This window comes from Alligator mississippiensis, chromosome 5, assembly GCF_030867095.1.
Source record: "Alligator mississippiensis isolate rAllMis1 chromosome 5, rAllMis1, whole genome shotgun sequence".
In the NCBI taxonomy this organism is placed as follows: Eukaryota; Metazoa; Chordata; order Crocodylia; family Alligatoridae; genus Alligator; species Alligator mississippiensis.
Window position 1 is genome coordinate 6,248,256 of NC_081828.1, and position 15,293 is coordinate 6,263,548.

Genomic DNA, 15,293 nt, shown 5'->3' on the forward strand with positions numbered 1-15,293 from the left:
CTTTTTGCTACCAAACCGAACCAAATCCAACCTCCCCATTACTCAACCAACTCTAAGCTAGAAGCCCCCAAAGACAGTGAAACCTTTCAGGAGACAAGATCCAAAGGCTGCCCTATGAATATTAGCATTCATTTTAGTGTGGCCTGAGGATTCTCCTCTCCAAATTTTCCTGTTAGGCCTTCTTTGTCCCTAGGAGGTACCTTCTTTGCAGACCAAACAGCTTGCAAGCCCCCAAAGCCTAATAGAAAGAGAGGACACACTCTGTCTGGAAACCCCCTTCTTTGCAGATTAGTCTCTGTCATTTGTGTTGAGTAGCCTCAAGTCAAGGACCAGGACTCCTTTGTGCTAAGTGCTGTATGCCCACAGGATAAATGGAGGGACTCTGTCCCCAAAAGTGTACAATCTGAGGAAATGTTTCTAGGGGTGAAATTCTACTCCTGAGAAATGCCCTTCTTCCGAGAGAGAAGCATCCTGTATGCCAATGTATGCATCTTATGCCTAAAACCACTGCTATCTTGGGGCTGAGCAGTTTGACTAGGGAGCATGCAGCTGGGGTAAGAAGCTTGCACTGTAGCTCATTCTGGCTAGGAGTCACATTCCCCTGTTTCATTAGCAGTCCAGCTGTTTCCGAGAAGAAAAGCAGAAAAGAATAAAACCTCAGTGCATGACAGGAATAAGCCCCACCCCAAAGTGGGAAGAATAGCTGTAGGACCAATATCAGGCGTTCCATACAAGAAGCAGATGGGGTTCTTTGGGTAGATACGATATCTTTTATTAGGCCAACTAAACACAGTAAAAGTTGTGTTAAACAGCATTTTACTAACTGGAATACTTTATTAACCAGAATGTAACAGATCTGCACGGGGCAGGGTGGGCCACCACTGTGGGCTAGGGCAGCACAGGGTTTTCCTGGTGAGGGTGGCTGCGCTCCGGGTGGGCAGCAGTGGTGCTGGGTTCTGGGACTGGCCCATCTCACTGTCCATCCCACCCAGTGGTGGAAGGAACATGGCATTGCACCATGCCACTTTTGAAGCAGTGGCAGCGAGGCACAGAGGCAGGGAGCAGAACCCAGCCTGCAGCTGCAGCCTGCCTTTGCCCCATGCACAGATAAAAGGAAGTAGATCAAAAGAAACTTACCTGCCTGCTGGGCCAGCTGTGATCCCAGCTCTGCAGGGTATAACTCTCAGATAACTGGCACCCCCTTATCCCACTCATGCCAGATAACAAAGCTTTTACTTTAGTTGGAAAAAATTGTTCTTTGCGAGCTTTCCAGCACAAACGCCCTTCTTCAGGCACAGAGCGAGCCTGAAGAAGGGTGTTTGTGCCGGAAAGCTTGCAAAGAACAATTTTTCCAACTATTTGGTTGGTCTAATAAAATATCTACCCAAAGAACCTTGTCTGCTTATGTCCTTAGACCAACATGGCTACAACCAACAACCCTAATACAAGAAGCAGTGCCCATAAATTCTCCTATTCTTCCCCAGTGAGGGCTGATAGTCACTTCATGGTTTCAACCCTGCCTCCATCTTTGTTTGGCAGTTTTTCTTAGGTCACATACTCAAAAATCCGTCTGCACTTGCATGTCAAATATTCAATAAGTGTCTGCTTTCCTTCCACTCCTCCTCCACATTCCCTGCAAGCACCCTCTCCTCTGATCAGCAGAGAATTTACCTTCAAACCCCCCCCCCCCCTCTAACAGGGCGCCTGTGTATGTGTGTGCGTGCGCTGCATATGTGTACGTGCACATGTGTGTAATAGTTGCAGACATTACTCCCCTCCTCGCTACACAGCTTTGCCTGTTTAATCCAGAGCTCCAACATCGATGCCATTTGGTAATTCAATTGCAGGGGCCTGCTGTTTCCAATCCAGCAGTGGCTAACACGAGATCTACTCAATTGTGTTTGGCCCCTGCTTTCAGTATTATCCCATATTTAATCTGCGCTGAACTTCATTTTACTTGCTCTCTCCACTCTGATGTGCCCAATGACAAATGACATTTCAAATGCTCCCTGATACCACTCAGCGGGGGGTGGTATTTGCTTGCTTCCTTTTTTTCTTTTTTTTTTCCCCCCCCATCTGGCCACTGGATTTAGCCACTTTAGAGCAGCCGGCAGCCTGCAGCAGCCAGAGGCAGTGCCTGAACTATGCAAAGGAGAACAGTCTCACAGCTCTGGGAGAGCTGCTGTGTTGGCGTGGGTTTCCGCACTCACCGGATTGTTGTACATCTGAATGATGAGCTGCTTTACTCCATGCAGCGTGGGATGAGCCCAGGGAGACGGATCCACCCAATGCCGGTTTAAATCAAACCCCATCAGGGAGCACCTGCACAATGGAGAAAACACCAGGCATCAGTTTGATCTGCAGTGTCCAGTGACATCAGATAAAGAGCTTGGGGGAAGTCCTGCTGGCTGGGGCATAGGTGACTGGTCATTAAATATGGGCCTAAGAGCTTTGCTGGACACAGTCATAAATATGTGCTTAGCGGCTGACTGAATCAGGTCCTCCGTCCTCCCTCCTTCCACCAAACACTCAGAGATAGCCAGCGAAGCTCTCCACCTTGTTAAAAAGAACATGCATTCTCTCTTATTGAACAGATTAGCCCGATAAAACCATTGAGGTCATGATGTAAATGATACCTCCGAGTTGTTTTCCCTCTATACCAACTCGTTCCTTCTGGTATGTCGTGGGCCAATATAGGGGTTGATGCTGGTATCATTGGACACATTGAATAATATCTCACTTTGAAAACAGTCCTGCTGAAGTCAAATGGACTCTTTGTGGGAAGAAGCGCTGTTAAACCCAAGGGTAGAAGGACCAGCCCTTTATTTGTAACCTCCTCAAGGCAAGGGTCACATTATTTTAGGAGCTACCAACAGCAGCAAATAAAAAGAATAGGGCTCTCTGCTGTATCCAGCTGGGCAACATTTGACCACTGAAAGCTGATCTGGAACTATATGAAGGAATGGAGAACGACCAATTTGCAACAGAACAACAACTGAAGATAGAGATACAACTTTTTCCAATACGTACAATTAAACAATAAATCCTGGTTACTAAACCATAAAGCTTCTTGAGAAATGAAGAGCTTTCATTGATCCCCAACCTATTATGTGGATGTTGGGTCTATCGTAATCTTTTAAATACACCTCTGCCGACAATAGAGATTTACTCTGGTAACATTGTCCTTTAAACACCGCCAAGAAAAAAACACCCTCTAAGGATTTTGGGACGGGAGAATTTATATTTAACTGAAAAAGGTGAAATGAAAATACCCAGCATGCTAAATGCTGTGGCAACTGATTGCAATTCCCAAAGCAGAGACTTGGGTAGAAAGCCACAACTTGCTTGCATGGTAGGTGGGTGGTGAAGGCTGAGGTGGAATCACAGCATTGCCTTTGATGCCACTGCCTGAAACATTTTTGAGGCAACAGAAATCTTGTGGAAAATGCTGATCCACTGGAATGAAAATGCATTGCAGGAAGGTGTCGATTCTGTCACACGCTAATTGATAAATAATTTTGTAACTAGCCCACGCAGAAGAAACTGCAATGTCTGAATTTACTGCGAATCGTTGGTTAGTGATGAATTTCATGATTTATTTCAAGTGACAAATATAGCGGAGAACGTTGAATCTACTTGAAAGCATTGAATAAACAGAAAGAGAAGCAAAATTTAACAAACGCCTTATTTATTTGGGACGCTCCTCCTGGCTCTACTTAATATGATCCCAAACTAATTTCCACAAATCATTTAGCTGGTCTTTTTTATGTGTTGTAATTCCTCTCTGCTGATGCAACAATTAATTCATTTCAGGTTATGGATGTTAATATACCTTCACAGTTTGAAGAATTGTTCAGGTTTTTTTAAACCAGTACTTTGGGAGGGGGAGGGGTTAATTAGTCTATCTTTTTTTTTTTTCTTTTTCTTTTTTCCTATTCACCTAACAACTATTTTTTATCCATGGTGCTCTTTCTTTATCCGCCTCTCTCAAACTTGCGGCGTCTCCAAGGAAACATAAAGTTGTGTTCCTTGGTACTTCAGATTTGATTATTGACCCTATTTCATGTAAAACTGTCTCCCAAAGCTCATGTATATCAGGACATGACCAAAACATATGGTGGGGGCCTCCTGCCTTTTACAGATCCTGCATTCATTATATTCTCTTACTCCCAGACAAAGAGGTCTCTCTTGTGTCCAATATATTCTGCACAAGAGCTTGAGTTGGGCAGCTACAAATTTGTGTCTTGCATTGCTTTATAAATTTTCATCTCCAAACCCTCAACTGGGTCCATGTACAGGTTTGTTTAGTCCTTTTATGGGGGAAGTGTGTAGCTGAGGCTCAGGTATACCATACATGACTTCAAAATGGAAATGCTGTATTGAAACACCAGGACTCTAAGAGGAACGTGTGCTCCACTGTCTTACAAACCAATTGGAAAGATTTAGGACTAGATTTTTAGTCTCTTATTCAAACTGGTGAACAATTTTGGTGGTTTCAGTACAACTGGTCGTATAAGTAAGTGTTTACCCATGGGGGAAGGAGTTCCCCAAAATGTTCCATTAACATTGCAAGATGGTGGATGGATGGTATATCATATGCTAGTGGTATATTTATCTTGGACGATACATTAAAACCCTGCACTAAAAACTGAGAGCAAAGAGTCAAGAAGATTAAATTAAAGCCAAAGGAGAATAAGTTATGTTTTAAGAGGAGTTTGAAAAGAACTTTGGGAAAGAGTCACATGGAAGGACATCCCAGGTGCTGAGAACAGTGCAGAAAGAAAACCTTAATTCATAACAAGTGAGGAGGGAACCGGCAGATGCAAGATGAGTGAGAGGCACACAGAGGAAAGTAGAGAAGAACGAGTTCTGCAAGGTTGGCCGGAGGAAGCCCATGAATAGTCAATCCGAGGCAAAGTGGTGGCATATTTTGGTATATGCAAAGACAGAAGCAGCCTTCGGTTTTTCTCACCTGCTTCTGTAGGTGTAATTCTAACTTTTTTATTCTTGCTGTTGCTATTGTGCTTATGACATCAATATTACCTCTATGGCTAAGTACAGACAGTCGAAAAATCCGAGGTGGAATCAATTCAATCTGCGCAGGTTTCGCTAAGCTGCGTAGACTGAACCGATAGCGAACAGAACAGAGGTTTACCTTTGAGTCGAGAAAGGCAGGCACTGCCCCAGGCCCAAAGGCAGGGGACCTCGAGCACAACACCCAGACTGGTGCCCATTGCCAGACCATCCCCCATTGGCTGGCTGGACCACACTCCCAACCTCCTACTGCCTGGTACAAGCCCCAGGGCTGCCCGCTGTGTCCTGCCAGCTGCTGGTGGTGCTGGGCTCTGGTAGGACACACCAGGTGGCCCAGGAGGCTTGAGCTGGGCAGAAGAGCTGGATCCTTCCTATATGGAGCACTCCTGTGCCCACCACTGCCTGGTGCAAGCCCCCTAGGCACCAGCAGCAGCCAGCAAGATGTGCCAGGAAGCCCAGAGGCATGTGCCAGGTAGCAGGGATGGAAGCACTCTGTAGAAGAGGTGGGAGGAAGCCCCCCACCATGCAGTCTTTGTGCTGCTTCAGAGCTGGGGGAGGCAGAGACTCAAAGGGGGCAGGGCTGTGCAGCTGGCCCACAGAGGGGGAGACCCCATCTGGAGTGGGGGAGAAGCCCAGGCTGGGCAGGGGGCTCCTTTCCCCTACCTCCTGCACACCCAGATCCATTACAGCCCAGGGTGGGGTCAGCCCAGCTGGCCTGAGCAGAGGACCACTGGTGCAGACTAGCCTGCCCACCCACAAAGGCTTCTGGGATACTTGGGGCTGTGACCTAACTTGAGTCAGGAGCGGAATGGGACAGTTCCATAAACTGATTTAACCTAAATCAGTTAAGTCCATCCAGGTTTATCTTAAACCAGGTTCAGCCTTTTTGAAACCAGTTTATGTGCACTGAACTTCTGTTCTCTTACAAATTTATATCAGTTTCTGATCATTTATACCAATGTATGATCACTTAACCCAGGAGGTACACAGTCCCACCAGAGGAAATGCCCTGTTGGACCTGGTCCTGGCCACAGGCGATGATTTGGTAAGGGGGCTCCAGGTCCTTGACCACCTGGGTGATAGCGATCATCGCTTGCTGGAATTCACCATCCAGCGCAGGGTGTCAAGGGTCTACAGCAAGGCGGTAGCCCTAGACTTCAAGAGGGCCAACTTCAATGAGTTAAGGAGATTAGTGGGAGAGGTGCTAGGGTTCTCAAGGACAGGGGAACTCAGTGCCCAAGATGAGTGGTCATTCCTTAAGGAGACGATACTCAGGGCCCAAGGGGTGACAATCTCCAAAGAGGAGTATACCTCCACTGCTCAGGTCTGTAGGGGTGCTGTTAGGAAAGCTAAGGCGGACATAGAGCTAGGACTAGCGTCCAAGATCAAAGATAATAAAAAGTCCTTTATCAAATATATAGGGAGGATGAAGGCAGCACTGGGAAATGTGGGGCCCCTGCAAGATACGCTGGGCAATCTGGTGGTTGCGCCAGAGGAGAAGGCAAACCTCTTTAACAAATTCTTCACCTCCGTTTTCTTGTGCAGGGACCGGGACTCCCCCACTATGATTCAAGATGGACTCGAGGGGAACGCCCCAAGACCTAAGGTTGAGAAGGACCAAGTTAGAGTGCTTCTGGGTGGGCTGGACGTGTTCAAATCAGCAAGTCCAGATGCTCTCCACCCCAGGGTGTTGAGGGAGCTGGCAGGGATTATTGCAGGGCCTTTGGCACAGCTTTATGAGTGCTCGTGGTACTCGGGCCAGGTGCCAGATGATTGGAAAATATCCAATGTGGTCCCCATCTTTAAGAAAGGGAGGAGGGAGGACCCGGGCAACGATAGGCCTGTCAGTCTTACCTCAATCCTGGGGAAACTCTTTGAGAAGATCATCAAGGAGCACATCTGTGTTGGGCCAGCATCGGGGATGATGCTCAGGGGCAACCAGCACGGTTTTGTTAGGGGCAGGTCATGTCAGACCAACCTGATTGCCTTTTACGATCAGGTCACAAAAGCATTGGATGCAGGTGTTGCCGTGGATGTAGTCTTTCTGGACTTCAGCAAGGCCTTTGACACTGTCGACCACCCCATCCTCATTAAAAAACTAGGCGACTGTGGCATTGATGCCTACATGGTCAGATGGATTGCTAATTGGCTGAAGGGTCGTACTCAGAGGGTGGTGGTGGGCAGGTCACAGTCAACCTGGGGGGAAGTGGGCAGCGAAGTCCCCCAGGGCTCGGTCCTTCGGCCCACACTGTTCAATTTCTTTATCAGTGATTTGGACAACGGGGTGAAAAGCAACCTGTTCAAATTTGCTGATGATACCAAAATCTGGGGCGAGGTGGGCATGCTAGTAGGGAGGGAAAGACTGCAGCAAGACCTGGATAGGCTGCAGGGGTGGGCTAACAAAAACAGGATGCATTTCAATACGGACAAGTGCAGGGTGCTGCACTTGGGCAGTAGTAACCAGCAGCACACTTATAAGATGGGAAACTCCCTTCTTGAGAGCATGGAGACAGAAAAGGATCTCAGAGTCATCATTGACTCCAAGATGAACACGGGCCAACAATGCGAGGTCACGGTCGGCAGGGCTAACCGGACCCTATCGTGCGTCCACAGGTACATCTCAAGTAGGGCCAAGGAGGTGATCCTCCCCCTCTACGTGACACTGGTCAGGCTGCATCTGAAGTACTGTGTCCAGTTCTGGGCATCCCACTTCAAGAGGGATGTGGACAGCATTGAGAGGGTCCAGAGGAGGGCCACCCGCATGATCCGGGGACAGCAGGGCAGACCCTATGAGTAGAGGCTACGGGATCTGAACCTGATCAGCCTTCACAAGAGAAGGCTGAGGGGGGACCTGGTGACCATCTATAAACTCACTAAGGGGGACCAGAAGAGTTTGGGGGAGATCTTGTTTCCCCTAGCGCCCCCTGGGATAACAAGGAATAACGGCCACAAGTTGTTGGAGAGTAGGTTCATCCATAGGATCTACGTCACAGTCAGGGCGGCTAGGATCTGGAACCAATTTCCAAGGGAAGTGGTGCTGGATCCTACCCTGGGGGTCTTTAAGAAGTGGCTTGCTGTCTACCTGGCTGGGGTCATTTGAACCCAGTTTTCCTCCTGCCCAGGCAGGGGGTCGGACTTGAAGACCTACAAGGTCCCTTACAACCCTACTTCTATGATTCTATGTGCAACTTCTGTCCCTAGCCTATGGAAATCAACAGATTTGCTGTCTATTTGTCATGTTTCTTAACAAAAGGCAACTAAGGACCATCATCCATTTTACCTTCATTTAAAATCATTGCCAATAGCCAGCATTTGAAATTCACATGACAATACTTAGATTTCATTGGATATGTAGATCACTTGGAATGTCCTTGTTCCTAGACTGGATAAATACTACTGTTAGTAACAGGTTTCTGCTGGATTGGTTTGAGATTAGGATTATGAATTCATGTTCTACAAGTGTTCTCCAGTCTCTTTCTTAAATTCCCAATTTGGTCAAATCAAATAATTTTCTAACCTGAAATGGAAGCCAGGTGAAAAGTGCTGTGGCACTCCTCCACCTCCATTTGGAAGAAAGCAAGAGCTCAAAACATTACAGGCCGAACTGAGCACATCAAGAAAGTTCAGGCTAGCACCCAAATGCTTAAGCAACTATCTGAATGAAGCCCTCTTCACCGACTGGGGTTCATTCACCCCTGGTTCCAAATATTAATTTTTAGGTACCTCAAACCCTCCTTGTTCTTTGCTAGTGTTGAATCATAAATGATAACATGGCTTGTGCTGGGTTGTATTTTTAAAGCAGCTTACTGTCCTTAGAAGAATCTCCAAACTATCGACATTTCCATGACCTATGACTTGTCTTGGGCTCGATTTCGATTCCCCTTTCCGCACCTTTTCCTTCCCTCCCCCTCTTGCATAGCTTCTGAGTCTCTCACTAACAGCCATGTTTCCACAAGATGAGATACGGAGAATAATGGAGCAAAGGAGTTAAAGAAATCCTTTTTCATGGCATATGATTTATTACAAAGAAAACTGTACACTCTTCCCGTCGGCTTTGTAAGATTGCGTTGGTTCATTGGATCAGTACCAGGTGAATCTGCAGATAATACCGCACACAAAGCCTGCAAGTTCAAATCCGCAAATGGTACTAGTGGCCAGGGTTAGGATTTGAAATTGAAAAGGGGGGAGAAGGGGGGGATGGAGAGCACCACACTATTTTTTCCCAGGCATATTGCAATAAGAGTGGAGATAGAGGGTAATTGGTCTCTATTGTTGCTCTTCTCCGAGGCAAGAGTCATAGCGGGAACTGCTGTGAGACTGCAGCCTGCAGTATTATACAGGAGGACTTGCTGTGCACTACAAGAAAGAGAATTCAAGGGCAATAAATTGAATACCTGCTTCTTTTAATAAAAATATCATTCTAAACCTGTTAGACGCACGACATTTTACACATCAACTCTACACCTGCCATCATTGAAGAACCCAGAGAGTCTTCATTAGTGTGCATTTCACCATTTGGGTGCTTGGGGTTTGTGATTTATGCATTTGTCTATTATTCATTAAGAAGCTTCATTCAAGCCCACACATTTTAAGGCAATTAGGTAGCAAGACATTTTCTGGTTTCAGCTACAACCGTAGGGAGGGGGTTTCTCCCTCCCCCCAACATTGTGCATGGATAATTTACAACCCTAGCAGCCTTCACAAAAGGCTTTTTAACATAACAACTGCAGCGTGCTCCCAGCAGCACGGGAGTGGACACGGCTCCGAGCAGCATTAGCGCCCCAAGGCCACATGGTGGAGTCGATGTTTACAGAATGAGCTGTGCAGAGCACCGGGACATCATTTTAAATAGCACCCGGTGGTTAGAGATGTGTTTCTCCATTTTCTGTGTAAACAGTGTTAAATAAGAATAAACACAAGGGGGGGAGGGGTTTCTTCTTCTGATGCACACGTGAATTTCCCATACCTAGGAACATGCGTTCCAGATACGTGCACCAAGGAGAAAACAGGTCCCATCTAAGATCCACAGGATTCCCCTCTTGGACCTTCAGGACCCATCTCAGTTCAGCTCTCTTCGGGCCTTGTTGCACGGCAATTTTAAGCAGCTTCTGGAGCTCTTAACCCCTGGACTGGCTTGCATGCTAACACCTTTAAGCGGCTTAAAGCACTTATTATTTGGCTTAAAGTTACACCACTCCAGGGCAGGATTATCTCTAATCCACCTAATTTTGCTCCTGAAGTGTGGCCACTCCCTACAGCTATGTTGCCCAGTTGAAGTCTTCCAGCATCCCAGGATGCATTGGCCCCTCCTGAGTCAGGGCAAAGATGCAGCAGAGCTAGGCAAGGAGCCTCGCTCCACAGCACACTGGGCAGAGTGACCACAGGCCCTGGAGCACCCGATGGCCATTGTTCCTCCCACTGCCACCTGGACCAACTCACTCTGCCTGGTGACAACAGTGAGCACCACAGTGCTGTGTACAGCGCTCCCACCTCCCAGGGCTCCCCCTGCTCTGTGCCCTCCACCCATGGGTGAAGTGGCAGCAGGAGCCCTGGGTCCCTGCCAGACAGCCCAGCCTGCATCCTCCCCACTCTGCCAGCTGTCAGGCCACAGCCTGGGCATTGCACTACTGTGAGCAGGGTCCCAAACCTCTGGCTACCTGCTGCCCCAGGGAAACAGGAGCCACAGCAGCAGCTCAGCACCATTCCCAGGTCTGGCTCTGTGCCGCACAGAAAGAAGGAGGGGCAGCCAGAGTAGAGGCTCTTTCCAAAATCAGTAACACTTTCTTCTATTCCCATTCTTTGCCATTAAACAGGAAACTTGAAGAAAGCAAAGTTCATTTTTACAAAGATAACACAACTCCCAGAGAAGACCAACCCTAACTTGAGAACAGAGGGAAGATAGGGGAACCAAAAAAAAAAAAAAAGTCCAGCAAACACAAGACTGCACTCTGTTCAAAGAAAATGAATCTGGATCTTTTTGGTTAAAGTAATACTTGAACCACATGAGTTTCTGGCTTGGCAAAGTGTGGCTGGGAATGTGGCGGTGGGTGGGAAGGACAATAAAATAAAATAAAATAAAATAAAATAAAATCAAGCACACAGACATCAACTATTTCACCTTGATGAAAGTTTCAGTACAGCTCCAGGGCTGAGGCTCTTGCTCTGTCTGCGGGAGCAGCGAACCAGTTCTGCCCCTACCTCCTTGTCTGTCCCCTGCTCACCAAGCCTCTAGGGGCAAGTCACAGCTGTGCAGGTGGGGGACAGTCAGGCAAGATTTTTTGCCTTAAAGTGTGACCGCTCTACTAAGCTGATCAACACAAAGCCGATTAACATTTGCGTGGTTTACAGCATAAGGTGTAACAAGGCCCTTACTCTCTCTGCTCTAGTCTACCATGCTCCAAGTCCTTAGTTATGTCAGTAGGATTTCCACGCACATGGAGAAAGTGGAGCACTGGAAGCAAGGCTACGAGAATCATGCCCTAGGATTCCCTAGGAAAAAGATTTGCTGGTTTATGTCTACTAGATGCAAAAGATCTGCTGGCTTATGTAGCTCATCCCCAGAGACTAGTGTAGGATGGTTCCCTACAGCATATTCTCCGGTGCTTTGTCCAACCTGCCTTTCAGTTTCTCAAGTGAGAAGGCGTCAAACACTTTCCTGGGGACAAAGTGCTGCATAGTCCAGCAGAACTTCCTGCTAGGAAGCTTAAGCCACAGTGACCAGGGTAGCTGCACCTCTGCCTCCGCTCCCTGAATACACCCCTCAGATCTTAGCCCTCATGCCTTTCTCTCCCATGGGGTGATATTCTGCAGATGTCCTGCTTTTAAATTAGCTACTACCCCCCGGTGTACCCTGCTCATGCTCATCCAGCAACTCTGACTGAGTCTAGACACCTGCCTTTGGGAGTCTGACCAGTAGTTGGATTTTCCTAAAGCCAAAGTATTATTTATTTAACACAAGGAACAAAGCGTGTAGGGAGACAAAACCATTTTAAAATCAATAAAAAGCCTACATGCATGTTTGCTGAGCTTTAAGGCTTGCCACCCTGGGATGTTAAACCAGATAGGCCAAATGTCTTTAGACCCAACAGTCAGTCCTGAAAGCATCTCCTCCCTTCCTGACCCTGCAAGAAAGAGAAAGCATTTTATTTAAAGCCTTTCTAAGTTGTTCTTTTGTTCTTTTTGCATTTTGAGACATTGTTCCTTCTGGACAAAACTGGCTTTGTCGGTCTGCTGTACAGGACACAGAATTTTGCAGCTAACAGTTCACAGATAAAAGCTGATGTACCTCCCGTGTTTGCTGACGTACAGCTTATCACGAGCCATTCCCTCACTTCCCGATTGTTTTTCCCCCGAGAACGGCTTCTTCACTAATGAGATGCGTTCATCCAGCAAACAGCCCAATAACCTGGTCAACCCATACTATTAATAAATCATGACAGAGTGGATGCGGTTCCATCACACTGATATCCTGCATCCTGCATTTCCTTTTTCTAGTTCACCCAATTACTACTCGTTACATCCACCTGTACACCCTCAACTGTTTGGAGGAGGAGGTTATCACGTTCCCATAGTTACTACTCCAGGATTGCACAAAGCTCCAAGAAGGATGGTCGGGCTATCACCATGGCATCTAGACATGAAATGCTCATCATTAAAGTTGCAAACTCAGGCACAATTCAGGTTGTGTGTGCAACCTTAACCCCCCCACAGCATTATGAGGTGATCTGAACAACTGGAGCAAAACCTATTTTTTCCATAGGGCCCTTGCTTTATTCAGTGCACAGGATCACCAGAGCTCATTAACGAGCCGCTATTCAATACTTTGTTTTCTTTTCATTGTTCAGTGTGTAGCTTGAGGCTTTATTTACTCCACATTATTTAAGCTCTGCTCTGAACACAGGATTTCCTCGCTGGCATGCCTTGCAGTACCTGGGATTCAAAAATTCAGTTGTACCAAGCTCCTGCCTGGTGAGGGGACGTATTATCCCCATTTCACAGGTGGCAAACTGAAGCCCAGAGTGACTAAGGTCAAAAATATCCACATTCATTTGAGTTACTTTCTTTGAGAGGACAGATGCTTTAAAACTACTTTCCATGTTTGAATTGCACTGAATTCAGTTAAACATGTACGCACTCAAGGTGTCTGTAAATCAGAACCCAGGGTATAAATATGGCCACCCAGAAAATAATGAGAAATAGATCATTTGTGACCATCTGTCAAAAATTTGGCTTAAATGCCTTGCCTGGCATCATGCAGAAACTCTGTGGTAGAAGTCAAGGTAGTATATTCAGCTTCCCAGGGCAATATTCAACTTGCTTCACTACAACGCCATGTTTTTCCTTTCTGCTGGTCCCTAACTATTTGGCATCCCCCAACCCACCTTCTGCAGTGAATGAACCAGGCACCAGAGAGTCAAGAGCCTCCTTCATGACACAACCCTGATTCCCCCCCAGAGGACCATCCTTCTTGTTCAGAATGAGGCAAGGACACTACAGAGCAAACAGCATTTGATTAGGTCAAGGGCGTCAAACATATGCCCCATGGGCTGGATCCAGCCCATGGAGCCCTATGACCTGGCCCGTGGGTCCCAGGCTGACCCTGTGTGCAATGTGCAGCAGGCGGAGCCACTCTGGTGCACACTGTGGATGCTGCATGCAGCACAAAAGACACACTTGCATGCAATGCCTGTGCCAGACCTGAGTGCTGGCTCAAACCACACTGGAGCCAGCAGCAGGCTTAATCTGGAGGGCACTACCTGCAGCACACACTCCAGACTGACCCGCTTTGCTTCATGCAGCGTGCATGAGCAGTCCAGCCTGCACACTGCATGCACTGTTCATCCTGGACCGGCTTGGGCTGCATGTGGTCCAAAGGACTGGACTGGGCACACACGCTGTACACAGTACAGGGAGCCAGGAACAGGGCATGCATTGCATATGGTGCCCGGCTGGACTAGCCCTGTGCACTGGCTCCAGTACGCAATCCTGATCTGGCCCACAGAGACCAGCCCAGCGATGCAGAGTTTGACACCCTGGAGTAGGTAATTAAAGGCTGCATCACAGTGCATGAACACAATGCCAGGGTATTAAAGTGGTGTGGGCAACCTTAAATCTTTCACTTTGTGACTTGACTCTGTTAACATTGAACACACATGTAACTCCCTAGCTTTTTAAAATAATAATAATAAAAAAAAGCTTCTGTACCAAAATGCTGACATTCACATCGGTCAATGGCAAGACTGAAAGTTTATATCTTCTGCACAGATCTCTGCCACTTAAGCAAGTGGAGTAACTGATATCAGCAGGCAGTTGTCATCATCTGTTCTCTTGATGGACTCTCAGGAACTGTCTAGCATATGCCTTTAGATGTGCATCATTGCATTAACCCATTTTTCAAAGATAAAATTGAGACATACACAAATACGAGCTATACTTCCAAATGTGTCAGAATAAAGACATTCTTATTACAAATCAAGATACATTTGTTTCCTCAAAGATATGCCAAGGGTCAGGCTCGATAGGTGATGTTTAAGAACTAGGAAGCGGTGTTAGTGATTCAGAACAGGACCCACGCTCCAACAGCTAGTGAGACGTCTGCATTAGATGTAAAAACAAGTAACCTGACTATTGTTGCCAATAAATAAGGGTAATAGCAGGAATCCTAAGAATATGGCCAAATTCTCAACTGAATAATTATACTCTAACTACTAAAAATTCTCCTGATATGCTGACTTATGTACAATATTTTTCATTACAGAAACACATCCAAAACTGATGTGTAGGATCGCAGCATGCTGTTTAACAATTGTGTTTCAGACGGTATTTTCGTGATGGGGATGCCAATATCTAGTCCATATATCAGCTATTACGATGAAGATGATCTTTTGGGAAAGGTATTAAAGAAGAGTGAGGGATTATTAGGTCTAATTGCAGTCTCCTGGGTAATTTTCCATCTCGCCTTAGTCTAACCATTCACTTTCCCCTTGAATCAGATACTGCTGTTTTCAATGGTCACAGTGTCCTGAATAATTGTACATCTACACATTGTACATTGTCTGTGTTCAGTTTTGGGCCCGCCCGCTACAGAAAGTATGTGGACAAATTGGAGAAAGTCCAGTGGAGGACAATGAAAATGTTTTGGGGGCTGGGGCGGAAAGTGAGGGAACTGGGCTTATTTAGCCTAGAGAAGAGGAGACTGAGAAGGGATTTAATAGCAACCTTCATCTCCCTGCAGGGGGGCTGCAAAGAGGATGAAGCTG

The 15,293-nt window shown here is 46.8% G+C and overlaps 1 protein-coding gene across 1 annotated transcript in view; it reads right to left on the reverse strand.

Moving 5' to 3' along the window:
- The window catches only part of LOC102572691 (BEN domain-containing protein 5), a 1,452,508-nt gene that overhangs the window by 199,968 nt on the left and 1,237,247 nt on the right, over positions 1-15,293 (reverse strand). The window contains exon 9 of the mRNA XM_059727817.1: positions 2,211-2,322. Within this exon, the coding sequence (XP_059583800.1) occupies positions 2,211-2,322 (112 nt within the window). The remainder of the gene's footprint in view (positions 1-2,210; positions 2,323-15,293) is intronic.